The 12,575-nt window shown below is 39.6% G+C and overlaps 1 protein-coding gene across 1 annotated transcript; it reads right to left on the reverse strand.

Annotated features, from left to right (window-relative positions):
• Positions 1 to 291: 291 nt before the first annotated feature.
• Positions 292 to 9,953, reverse strand: LOC146671841 (myosin heavy chain, fast skeletal muscle-like). Its single transcript, XM_085404230.1, has 35 exons — positions 9,919 to 9,953; positions 9,677 to 9,726; positions 9,361 to 9,583; positions 9,120 to 9,263; positions 8,878 to 9,034; positions 8,676 to 8,703; positions 8,299 to 8,596; positions 8,148 to 8,211; positions 7,515 to 7,613; positions 7,321 to 7,424; positions 7,089 to 7,227; positions 6,885 to 7,003; positions 6,636 to 6,785; positions 6,381 to 6,551; positions 5,987 to 6,293; positions 5,776 to 5,852; positions 5,589 to 5,676; positions 5,389 to 5,506; positions 5,152 to 5,275; positions 4,936 to 5,072; positions 4,577 to 4,832; positions 4,137 to 4,379; positions 3,826 to 4,002; positions 3,571 to 3,716; positions 3,385 to 3,475; positions 2,892 to 3,281; positions 2,660 to 2,786; positions 2,415 to 2,533; positions 1,995 to 2,191; positions 1,719 to 1,902; positions 1,460 to 1,625; positions 1,202 to 1,326; positions 800 to 1,108; positions 508 to 711; positions 292 to 426 (listed from the first exon to the last, which is right to left on the reverse strand). Exons 3-35 carry the CDS (start codon positions 9,562 to 9,564, stop codon positions 292 to 294), a joined length of 5,397 nt encoding a protein of 1,798 aa, XP_085260356.1. The 5' UTR covers positions 9,565 to 9,583; positions 9,677 to 9,726; positions 9,919 to 9,953.
• Between the last annotated feature and the right edge of the window lie 2,622 nt (positions 9,954 to 12,575).

The following is a 12,575-nucleotide window of genomic DNA, read 5'->3' on the forward strand; positions in this document are numbered from 1 at the left end:
TTGAATAATAACTATATATGCATATATATATGCAGTACATACCCTGGACTCCAGTTTCTGGAGCTGCTTCTTGCCACCCTTCATGGCGAGGTTCTCTGCCTCATCCAGACGGTGCTGCAGGTCCTTGACTGTGACCTCCAGGTTCTTCTTCATCCTCTCCAGGTGAGCACTGGTGTCCTGCTCCTTCTTCAGCTCCTCAGCCATCATGGCAGCCTGAAAGTATGGGTGGTGTTGGCATTATTGATCAAGCATGAACAAAAATTTTGAAAAGAAAAGAAGGCTTGTAAAGTACTAACTTACATCAGTGATAGCCTTTTTGGCCTTCTCCTCAGCATTTCTTGCTTCCTGAACTGCATCATCCACCTCACCCTGAACCTGGACAAGGTCAGCCTCCAGCTTCTTCTTGGTGTTCAAAAGACTGGTGTTCTGAATGAAAGAGAACAGTTTTAATGCTGTGATTCTCACTCTCTGATGTCTCAAAGTTCTTGTAAAGTAATGAATACCAACCTGAGAGTGAAGCAGTCCAACACGCTCGCTAGCATCAACCAACTCCTGCTCAGCTACTTTGCGTCCTCTCTCTGTCTGCTCCAGAGCGGCTCTCAGCTCCTCAATCTCAGCCACCATCAGACCATTTCTGCGCTCCACCATGGCGACCTGCTCCTTCATGTCTTCCTGTCCTCTGACTGCATCATCCAGGTGCAGCTGAGCATCCTGATGACAAACAAACAAAAGATATTATCATTGTTTGCTTGGAGGTTAATTAAAAATTCACACAAACACAAATGAACTACCAACTCACCTTGAGCTGTCCTTGGACATTCCTCAGTTGTTTCTGGGCCTCAGCAGCCTGTCTGTTGGCATGGCTCAACTGAATCTCCATCTCATTCAGGTCTCCCTCCATCTTCTTCTTGACTCTCAGGGCATCATTCCTGCTCCTGACCTCAGCATCAAGGGTGCTCTGCATGGAGTCAATCACCCTCTGGCTGTTCCTCTTGATCTGCTCCATCTCCTCATCCTTCTCTGACAGCTTCCTGTCAATCTCACCTTTTACCTGGTTTAGCTCAAGCTGAACACGAAGGATCTTGGCCTCCTCGTGTTCCAGAGTTCCCTTTAAATAAAGGTTTATTTCAACATAAACTGGAGAAGGGATAGTTTTAGAAATGTAATTACAAACAAAGTACATTTTTATAAAATACATTACCTCAGCTTCCTCCAGAGCTGTCTGAATTTCAGACTTCTCAGTCTCAACAGTCTTCTTGGCCTTTTCCAGCTCATGGATGCTCTTTCCAGTCTCACCAATCTGCTCAGTCAGATCTGAGATCTCCTCTACAGAGCAAACACAGCCAAGAGTTTTAGTACTTGGAGCTGATATATGCAAATGTTTTGGCCACAACAAAAGCTGTAAATGAATATAAACATTAGAATCATATCCATATGATCTATAGCAAGATAAGCATACGCTGCAGGTTCTTGTTCTCTCTCTTCATGGTCTCAAGATGATCCAGAGCCTCTTCATATGAGTTCTTCATCTTGAACAACTCAGTGCTGAGAGAACGAGCCTCCTTTTGGGCTCCTTCCAGCTCTGCCTGGCTCTCCTCATACTTCTGCTTCCATTCTGCCAGGACCTAGATTAATTAAAAATTAATTAATTAAATAATTAGTTGTTGAAATGGGTGTAATTTCTCCTTTGATGACAGAGGTTATGTTTAAAACTTTACTTTATCAAAGTTCCTCTGCTTCTTGTCAAGGTTGGCAGCCAGAGAATTAGCTCTCTCCACGTCAATCATGAGGTCCTCCACCTCACCCTGCAGCCTCTGCTTGGTCTTCTCCAGTGAGGCACACTTGGAGTTCACAGCCTCAATGGATTCCTCAGCCTCCTGCAGGCGCTGGGCAAGCTTTTTCCTGTTGTTAAAATAATTTTGTTTTGATTAAGGCTGAATTGGTTGGTTTTAAGTCTGAAAACCAATTTAAACAATGAAAGTATGGTGACTTACTTGGCCTCCTCCAGCTCCTCAGTTCGCTGGATGGCATCAGTCTCATATTTGGATCGCCACTGAGCCACCTCACTGTTGGCCTTGGACATTCCTCGCTGCAGCTCAGCCTTGGCCTCCTGCTCCTCCTCAAACTGCTCTCTCAGCAGATCACAGTCATGACGTGCTGACTGAACAGCATGAGCCAGGGCATTCTTGGCCTGTTGAAGTGACAGTTGATTTCAGATTTCGATATTTTATTGTTGAAATCAATTTTAAAGTCTAATGCTGAGAGGATAACAAATTTAAGAGGTAAAACCTAAGAAAGAAATTAGAGGATTATCTGTCTCAGAGTTACTGAGTGTCTCTGTAACTGATTAAAACTTGTCTCTGTTTTTATTAGTAAGTGCTGAAATTTAAAAGAAGAGAGAAAATATTTCAGACCTTCACTTCCTCCTCAACGTGTCTCTTCAGTTCCTCAATCTGCTGAGTGAAGGCCTGCTTGCCCCTTGTGAGCTGAGAAACAAGAGCTTCTTTCTCCTCAAGCTGGCGACTGAACTCACCTGTAGTTAACACACATGTATTAAGCCCAGTTTGTTTCATTTCACCCACTGATTGGTTGTAGTTTTAGGTACCTGTAAATGACAAATTTCCAGACACAGACTGTTTCTTTGTTATACATCACTTACCATTCTCTGTTTGAAGTCTCGCCTTCTGGGCATTAATGTCATTCAGCTGACGAACATTCTCATCATTTTTGGCTTTGAGTTCACTTAGTTGATCCTCAAGAGTCCTGCACATTTTCTCCAAGTTGCCCTGTCACCAAGTAATGCCATATCCATGTTAACAGTTAATGAGCTGCTTTGGCGGTCCTGAAATGTAAAAAAGAAAAAATCTGTTCTCTATAAATACTGTCCGCACCTTTGCTTTAGCAACAGCCTCCATGTTGCTGGAGAGGTCATCAATCTCCATCTTGTACTCGCTCTTCTCTTTCTCCAGCTTCTGTTTGACACGCTGGAGGTTGTCGATCTGCTCTCCGAGCTCTGCTACAGTGTCAGCCTGCTTCTTACGGAGAGCTGCTGCAGTAGCTTCATGCTGCAGAGTTGATTCCTCAAGATCACGACGCAGTTTCTGGAACTCAGCCTCTCGCTTCTTGTTCATCTCAATCTGAGCAGCTGTTGCTCCACCAGCTTCCTCGAGCCTCTCACTGATCTCTTCAAGCTCCCTGGAGAGGTCTGCTCTCTGCTTCTCTACCTTAGCCCGAGCTGCCCTCTCAGCCTCAATCTCCTCTTCCAGCTCCTCAATACGAGCCTAGTTTGAAATTATTTGGATTTATCGATTAGAACCTGAACTAAAGTAGGTTTTTGACTTATAATGAACAATATTCTTTATGAACACTGGTCATTAGTGTTACCTGAAGTTCTTTAATCTTCTTCTGAAGTTGAGCACCAAGGGATTGTTCATCTTCAATTTTGCTGAGAAGTTGGCTGATTTCAAAGTCCTTCCTTGGTGTGGAAGAAGTATGGTTTTACGATCATAGTCCATATGATTATTGCAATGCAGTGTGTGTAAAGAAAATTATTTACAAAAAAAGCCCTACTTCTTGATTTTCTCATCAGACTGCTGCTTGTCATTCTCCAGATCCATTATGGATTCCTGGGCCAGTTTCAGATCTCCCTCCAGCTTCCTCTTGGCTCTCTCAAGGTCCATGCGGAGCTTCTTCTCTTGCTCCAGTGAACCCTCAAGCTATAAAGTCATGTCAGTTGATTCAAGTGGTTGGAAAGACAATGATTCAGCACTAAAATTCTTTCCATAAAAAACAAAAACAAACACATCATTATTATAGTTTTCTTACATCATCAACTTGCTGTTCCAGCTTTGTTTTGGACTTGGTCAGAGTGTTGACTTTGTCCTCCTCTGCCTGGAGATCATCCAGTGTTTGCTGATGGGCCTCTTGTAAGGCTTTCTTCTCCTTAGTCAACTTGGCAATTGACTCATCTTGAGATGCCATCTCCTCTGTCAGGTTTTTCACCTGAAACAATGTGAATACATTAAGTTTAATTTTGTTTGAGATTTTGCTGATTATTTGAACGTTTAACATATATATTCAAAGAACAACATTATATGTTTTAATTGAACTAAGAATATAATCAAAATGAACTGAACCTTGTTTTCTGTGGCATGTTTCTCCTTCTCCACTTTGGCCAAGGTGAGCTCCAAGTCATCAATGTCCTTCTTCAGCTCAGAGCATTCATCCTCCAGCTTCCTCTTCTTAGCAGTCAGCTCAGCATTGATTTCCTCTTCATCCTCCAGTCTCTCACTTGTCTCTTTGAGTTTGGCCTCGAGCTGGATCTTGCTCTTAATGAGCCCCTCACACCTTTCTTCAGCATCAGAGAGATTGTCAACTTCCTATAATACATGTTGAACACACAAGTTAGATTATTTGTGAGTCACATTGTCCTAGTGTTTTCTTGATCGTACTTTTAGCTACACTTTTGTTTTAGCACATAAATAATCAGAGGATAAAATAAGCATGTGGCCTTTTCATATCTAAATTTAACATACATGAACTACAGGTGTAATATATACTTTTCTCTACTACTTACTGCAGACACTTGAAGTTGCAGGTCATTCTTCTCCTGCAGCAGGCCGACCATCTTCTCTTCCAGTTCCTTCTTCTTAGCCAGAGCAGCAGCCAGGTCTGTCTTCATCTTCTCATAGTTCTCCTTCATGTTCTGCAACTCCTTCTCAGTCTCAGCACTCTTCAGAAGAGGCTTGATCTTGAAGTATACTTTCAGCCATGGCCAGTTCTTGACATTCATGAAAGAACGGATGTTGTACTGGATGGAGAAGATAGATTCTCTAAAAACCAAACATGAGAGTGTTACTTTTAGTGTCGTAGGATCTTAATATGAGGAAGGAAATAAAAAAGAGAATACAATAGAGTTTAGTATGACAATGTTACCTCCTCTCCATCATCTTCACAAACTCTTTCCTCATGACATATCCTCTGCAGAGAGCCTGAGTCATGGTCACCAGCTCAGCCAGTTTCTCATCTCTCATCTCCTCAAGAGTGCCCAGCAGACCAGCTTTGAAGAACACCTATTTAATCATTGAAAACACAAGTACAAGTACAAATGGACAGTGTTTTGTTAATGTCTATTAATATAATGAAGTGTACCTTTGTGTGCCCAAACATGTACTGTGTGTGATCCACATCAATGGAGCCAAGCAGCTTCTCTGAAGCTTTCTTGTTGTCAATGAACTGTCCCTCAGGGATGACACTGGCATTCAACACTTTGTATCTTCAAGAGAGAATCAGGTTGTTACTTAGATTTTTCTTCCATCATATTCAAGTTTGTCCTTTACAACAACCATGAATTCATTTTTCCTTTCCAATATTGTAATGTGCTGTCACCTCTGCTTGAAGTCACCATAGAGGATTCTGCTGGGGAAACCCTTTCTGCAGATTCTGATGCCCTCCAGTACACCGTTACACCTCAGCTGGTGGATGACCAGGAAGTTCTCCATAAGGCCTGAGAGTCAGAAATGCATAATGTTTCAAATCTTTTCTATATTCTTACTGTCATTTTTGCAGTTAATATTACTGTGGGGTACCTGGGGTCTTTGTCTCATTGGGAATCAGGCAACGGACAAAGTGAGGATGAGTGCTTCTTAAGTTGGTCATCAGCTTGGCCAGATTCTCCTGTAGATCAGCATCATTAGATAATAGGTTAATACTATTTAAAAATTAGCATTTAATTTATATATATATATATATATATATAAAAAAATCTATACATACTCTGAAAAGAGCAGACACAGTCTGGAAGGAACCACCCTTCTTCTTACCACCCTTCTTGCCACCACCACCAGCAGCCTCTGTTTTCATAAACAGTAAATTTCATTATTGGAATTGGAAAAAATATTTTTCACAGTATAAATTTATCCTGCAGTATGCACATTGTAGCTATCTGTACTGGACATGGCAGTTTGTGAGCAGTTTTTTTTCTTACCTTCAGCTCCAGCATGGGCTGCGTAAAGGAAGCACATTAGTTTGTTTGCAGACTTCTGGTAGAGCTGAACAACTGAGTCATTCAGTGGGTCCTTGTTCTTGTCCAGCCAGCCAGTGATATTGTAGTCCACTGTACCAGCATAGTGAACCAGGGAGAAGTGTGCCTCAGCCTTGCCCTTTCCAGGCTTTGGTTTCTCAAATGCTTTGGTCTTGCCAAGATGCTGATCGTGCAGCTTGTTCTTGAACGTTGTGTCAGAGGCCTTGGGGAACATGCACTCCTCTTCAAGGATGGAGAAGATGCCCATTGGCTGAGAAAATATCATAAATTATATTAAAATTTCAAGGGAGGTAACATATGCAACCACATGTACATTTCTTCCATAGTAGCTGTTTACCTTCTCAATAAGCTCAATGCAGGCAGCCAAGTCCATACCAAAGTCAATGAACTCCCATATAATGCCTTCTTTCTTGTACTCCTCTTGCTCCAGGACAAACATGTGATGGTTGAAAAACTGTTGCAGTTTCTCATTGGTGAAGTTGATGCAGAGTTGCTCCAAGCTGTTGAACTGTAACATTACAAACATGTTTAACTTCATGGCAATACAGTATTTAACATTTAGCAAATGTGGTGAAATGTTTCAAGTGCTCACATCAAAGATCTCAAACCCAGCGATATCCAGCACTCCAATGAAGAACTGTCTGGGCTGCTTTGTGTCCAGCATCTCATTGATACGGATAACCATCCACAAGAACATTTTCTCATAGATAGATTTGCACAGAGCCGAGACAGCATTGTTGACCTGGCAAACAAGAATTTATAATTATACAAAACCATATGAATACAGCTATAATGTTTATAATTATAATATGATTATACAAGTCTCCCTTTTATGAATTACCTGTGGGACGGTCTGACCTTTGGTCACCATCTCATTGCCAACCTTGACTCTTGGGTAGCACAAAGCTTTCAGCATATCAGCCGAGTTCAGGCCCAATAGGTACGCAATCTTGTCAGCCACTGTTGGATTAAAACAAATCATTATAATACCTAATAAATACAAATACTTCAAACATTTCTCCATTATAGAAATTTTTCACAATACCCTCAGTGCCATCAGGTTCAGCCTGCTCTTCACGCTGCTTCTGCTTGAATTTCATGTTGCCATGATGCATCACAGCACCAGTCAGCTTGTAGATGCTTAACTTCTCTTCAGCAGTAAAGCCCAAGATGTCAATAGCAGTCTGTAAGAAAAAAATGAAATCAGCTATCAATAAATAAAACAAAAGAAGATATTTATGGTTAAGTATAAGATTCTGTGTCAAATGTGATTTTACATCTGTTGCAATGAACTCCTCCACATCATCGATGCTCTTGACAGTGATTTCACCCTGACTGATCATTGGATAGTCATAAGGGTTAGTTGTGATCAGAAGAGCCTCTGAAAGGAGAAATGAAGTTAACTTGTTTTTTGCTTAGAATGTGATTTTAATGGTTTTAAATTTTAAATTTAGGTGTCCTGTCAACATACCCAGAAGCTCAGGCTTGTGGCCTGTCATCAGCTGATAGAAGATATGGTAGCTCCTCTCAGCAGACAACTGGAAGGTGACACGGGACTTCTCCAGCAGATCTAAGGACAACAGATTAATTTTGACACTGTAGACATGAGACATCACAGTCAAAACTGCAAAATGGATCATACATGCATTTATTTCCTTGGCTGTCATTGGGCGTGTTTGAAACTTTTTTCAGTTCTGTTGCTTTACTTATAACGTGCTTCACAGTATACCTTATTATACTTTAAATGTTTTTGCAATATGTTCCTACTTACACACATGATAACTACTGGGTTACAGTATATAACTTATATATATAGCGTAACCACACTGTTCATGCATCCGTGTGTTCCACCACAACAGACAATATTACTTCTTCTGAAATTAAGTGACTCATCTTCTTATGTGCTGTAAAATAACTAAACAGATCTGTTACATAATATTTAGGGGTTTTTTTGGTTGGTTTGGGGGGGGGGGGGGGGGGGGGGGGGGCATTCTGGACTTATCAGTTTGATTCTCATTCCCCAGAGCTTGAATACATTTAAGTGACTAATTAAATATAATTTCTGTCACAGATAATGGTAATTTGCACTGTGGTTCAAACTTACATGTTTCAATATCAGCTGAAGACAGCTTGCCAGATGTGCCAAAGTGAATCCTGATGAATTTACCCTACAGGGGTAGATCTTTATTAATATTGCCTTTCATGAGAGCAAGTAGTAAAAAGCTCATTTACATTAACTCGTTTTAATCACTTACAAAACGAGAGGAGTTGTCATTCCTCACAGTCTTGGCATTACCGTAGGCCTCCAACAGAGGGTTGGCAGCAACAATCTGATCCTCAAGAGAGCCCTGCAAGAATATATTGTGTTTATGTGAGCTGATCTTCCAAAATTGATTTTCTTTTTCTGTCACAAAGACGTTGATGCAGAATAAAAAATCTACCTGCATTTTGCCAGCTGCTGGCTCAGCCTTCTTAGCTCCAAGAGCTGCAATTGTTGCAAAGTACTGGATGACACGTTTGGTGTTGACAGTCTTTCCTGCACCGGATTCTCCACTGGGGTTTATGGGACACATTGTTAAAATGCCTTTATATAGTTTTTATATATTTTGCATACAGTTTTTATTATACTCACGTAATCAGGACAGACTGGTTCTCACGATCTAAAAGAAAAACATATAAGCATGTCTTGAATAATCTTAGGATTCATTTATTTCCAATCACTTATAAGTAGCTATGTTCTAAGAAAAAAATTTTTTCACACAATGATTAATGGTCATCTCTTTAAGTAGAAGTCCTAAATGCATTTAAAGGCTTTAATAGAGAATTGAGCTTACCAGTGAGCATGAACTGATAGGCATTGTCAGAGATGGAGAAGATGTGGGGTGGAGCCTCAATCCTCTTCTTTCCTCTGTATGCTCCTACACATGTAGCATCATATACAGGAAGCCACTTGTAGGGATTGACGACAACGCAGAACAACCCAGAGTAGGTCTGTATCATAGACAATAAATATCATTTAAACATTTACAGATCAGCATGATACTTTCCTCTCACACACAGCAATGTGAAAACTTACGTAGATCATCCATGATGCATAACGCTCTTTGAGGTTAAACAACACAGATGGCTCATTAAGGTGGGTCATCATGGCCATGTCCTCCATCTTATCAAACTTTGGAGGGTTCCTAGGGTGGATTTCATCCTCCTTTACAGTGACCGTCTGAATAGAAAATTAAGATCACTTAGAAAAAATCAGCTTTCAAAGTTTGGCACTATATATTTGACAAATAGATAAAGTACATTGATAATTCATCTACCTTTCCGTCGTCTGTCTCAACAGTGGCTTTACCACCCTCCTTCTTGGTAAGTTTCCCCTTGACATACATCTCATCAGGAACAGTCACAAAGAAGGCCGTCTTGGCATCAAATGGAGCAGTCTGGGCCTCAAGCCTCTCCTTTTCTGGCTTGCGTAGGTAAATGGCCGCCGCGCCATACTGCGCCATCTCCGCGTCTGTGCTCATGGTGGCACTTTACTAAAGACTGAAAATATGATGGATTGACACATAAATCATTTACTGTACTTATTATACAAACCATAATTAACATCCATTCTTTTTGATTCGTGGATTTTACCTCAGCTGATGCAAACAGAAATTCCTTGGTATCCTGTGTATGTCAAGGTGCTATAAAATAAGTAAACGTATATCAATGGACATTTTACTCTTCAGTTTAAGAATCCATTCAAAAAGTAAAATTTTCAGTGTCAAAAAAAAAATGTAATAACTGAACACTTAAAAATGTAAAATATAAACTTAATGAGAGCATATAATACACAGTAGATAAAACATGGTAGCTGAATCCTTTACTGTACTCACCCGTCTTAGATGCCCGTCAGTTAGAGCAAATCTCCAGAGCTGCTGCTTTTATAGACAACGGCTCTGCTTCCTCAGCATTTACACTCTCCTTAGTTTGGTCATGAATGTCTGACACCTTGCTTCTTGATACTGATATGGTCAAAAATAAATTAATTGTTTTGATCCATTTTCCACATATGTAATCCCTCTTTTCTAATACAACATACTTTCAAATATAAACAATTCAGCTGTATTCCTTAGTGAAAAAAATATTGTGAATGTATTGTGGTTTATTTGGTATATTTATTTAAGTGATTATGCTCCTAAATATGGAAAATGTAAGAAATGTTAACAATATAGTTAGTGGTAAATTAAAATAGTGCTCTGCATGGTTTTGGGATTATTCATTCTAATAACTTTTGAAGATAAATGGATATTAATTTGATACAGTTTATAGTAAGCTTATCTGTGTGTCCAACTATCTTTGATACTTTGATAGCCAGTTTTAAACTTCTAGTGCCACTGGTGTATAATTACAGGACATAAAAATCATCAGACTTTCTGTTATTGCCAGAAGGGTGTTATATATAGCTACTGGGAACATAATATTAAAAAATGTATTACTATAAAATAATTTGTTATAAATACATTTAATTTCTGTGTGGATAGAAGTGAACGTACAGCTTTTAGCTTACAATTTTGATAAACTAATTAAATGATATATTCTTACAGGAAGGGAAAATCTGGGATCATAGCAAGGATTAGCTTTTATTTCCAAAGCTTGCTCCAACTTGACTTAATGTTTGCTATCTTTCTAGCAGAACATGAGATACTATCATGGTCAAAAATAAATCCAGCAAAGGACAGGAGGAGTGGTTTGTGGTTGGCACAAAAGACAGATATATTTATTTTTCAACAACACAGAAGTACCCAGAAATACCTATACCTATTGGTAAGGTAAGTCCATGGTCAAATATCAAATGCAGTATGTTGTGTGTTTTCACTGTAATTCCAAGGGCCAGTAGAATTGCAACAAAACTGCAGAGCAGACACACAGCATTACAACCAAAAATGGAAACACTTTTTGATCTGCTTTTTATTTAGCCCTAGTAATACAGAAGAACACATTACATACAGTGCAGTCTAATGTCGCAGTGGTTTGCTAGGTGTACAGTATTAAGTGTCTTACTTCTTACTTACTAATATCTTAATACTTTTGTGAAAATACTATCGTAGTCCATATCGAGTCATAGATGAGTTTCTTTTGCTTGGACTTCTATCTGGACGAGTGCACTGAAATTTCTTAATTACAATGGAGCTACTAACTCTCTCTCATTAGAGAGAGCTAGTGATGAGTACTGTCTGATCACTTAGACATCTATGGATGCCACTAACATGCACAAAATCCCCCAATTTAATTGACAGTTCTACACATGAAGTCTCTGTGATCCCTTCACCATTCACAAAGCCTTAAACTCTAATGAGACAAGGATAAGATCCCTTTACTATGATGAATGACAAATCAAGTACTCTGCCCAAACGAGAGGTCTGACAACATTATCCGTGGCTTCTCCAGAACCTTTCACACATGTCTCAAGTGCTCAGGATGAAGTCATTTGCAAAAAGCACAGAGTGTCAAATGGTGGGCATCATCCTCAGCCTCTCTGGTAGGGTCTATGCCAGCATGCTGCAGAGTGTGTCTTTTAGTTGAACCTTTAATTAAGGAGGAACAATGCAGTTTTTATCCTAGTCATGGAACACTGGACCTGGTACTTCTTGCTATTCTTTTTATCCACATCACTTCATTATTATTTTCTTTTGTCACACCTTGCTATCCTGTTGTAGAGATGAATAAAGTATCAGGCAGGAACATGAGTTTGAACCTGGAAATCAAAAGGATGATTCTGAATGTTGTCAGTACATATGCCCCACAAGTTGGATGTCAGTTAGAAAAGAAAAAGAATTCTGGAGTAAGTTGGGTAAAGTGGTAGAGAGTGTTCCTGGGGAGAGAGTGGTGATTGTATCAGACTCTGACAAATAAAAATGGAAAGGGCTGTTGTGAACAGATATTTCAAGGAGAGGGATGACCATAGGGTGACATTAAAGAGCAGAGGAAATGTCCAGCTCAAAATTTCAAATCCTCTTCTACTCTTCATTTTACTGTGGGGATTGATGGTCCCCACAAGTATAGTAGTATGCCAATTTTCTGTCCTCACAAAAATGTCTAAACATGTACACACACACACACACAGAGACACACACACACGTGTATAGATAGATGTGCTGTGGGGGAGATATCAGATTTTGTTAGAGGTCTGTCCACATTTTCAGTTGAGGTAAGCTGTACTGCATGATCCGAAATAGAAAGTAGAAAGGCACCACCAATTGTGGCCTTATATGTGAGTGAGCATTACAGTATTATATCAGCGACACTGTTTTATGGTGACTTGCACTGCCTTAAACTCAATTTGTATTTTTACAAGCGAACTGGATTTTGGTCCGTCTTTTTTACTGCTTTGCCTTTCTCAAAAGTAAATGTATACCAGAGTTGTATATATAGAGCAGTGCAGTTACAAATACTATCCAGAAAAAATATGTGATGTTATTATGGCAGTTGTTGAATATACCTATTAAAGTTTGGTAATAAGATTAATTTGGACATTTTAATATAAACACAT

The sequence above is a fragment of the Rhamphochromis longiceps genome, linkage group LG4 (assembly GCF_057381845.1).
Source record: "Rhamphochromis longiceps isolate RC_006_pf linkage group LG4, R_longiceps_female_GT1.1, whole genome shotgun sequence".
Taxonomy (NCBI): domain Eukaryota; kingdom Metazoa; phylum Chordata; class Actinopteri; order Cichliformes; family Cichlidae; genus Rhamphochromis; species Rhamphochromis longiceps.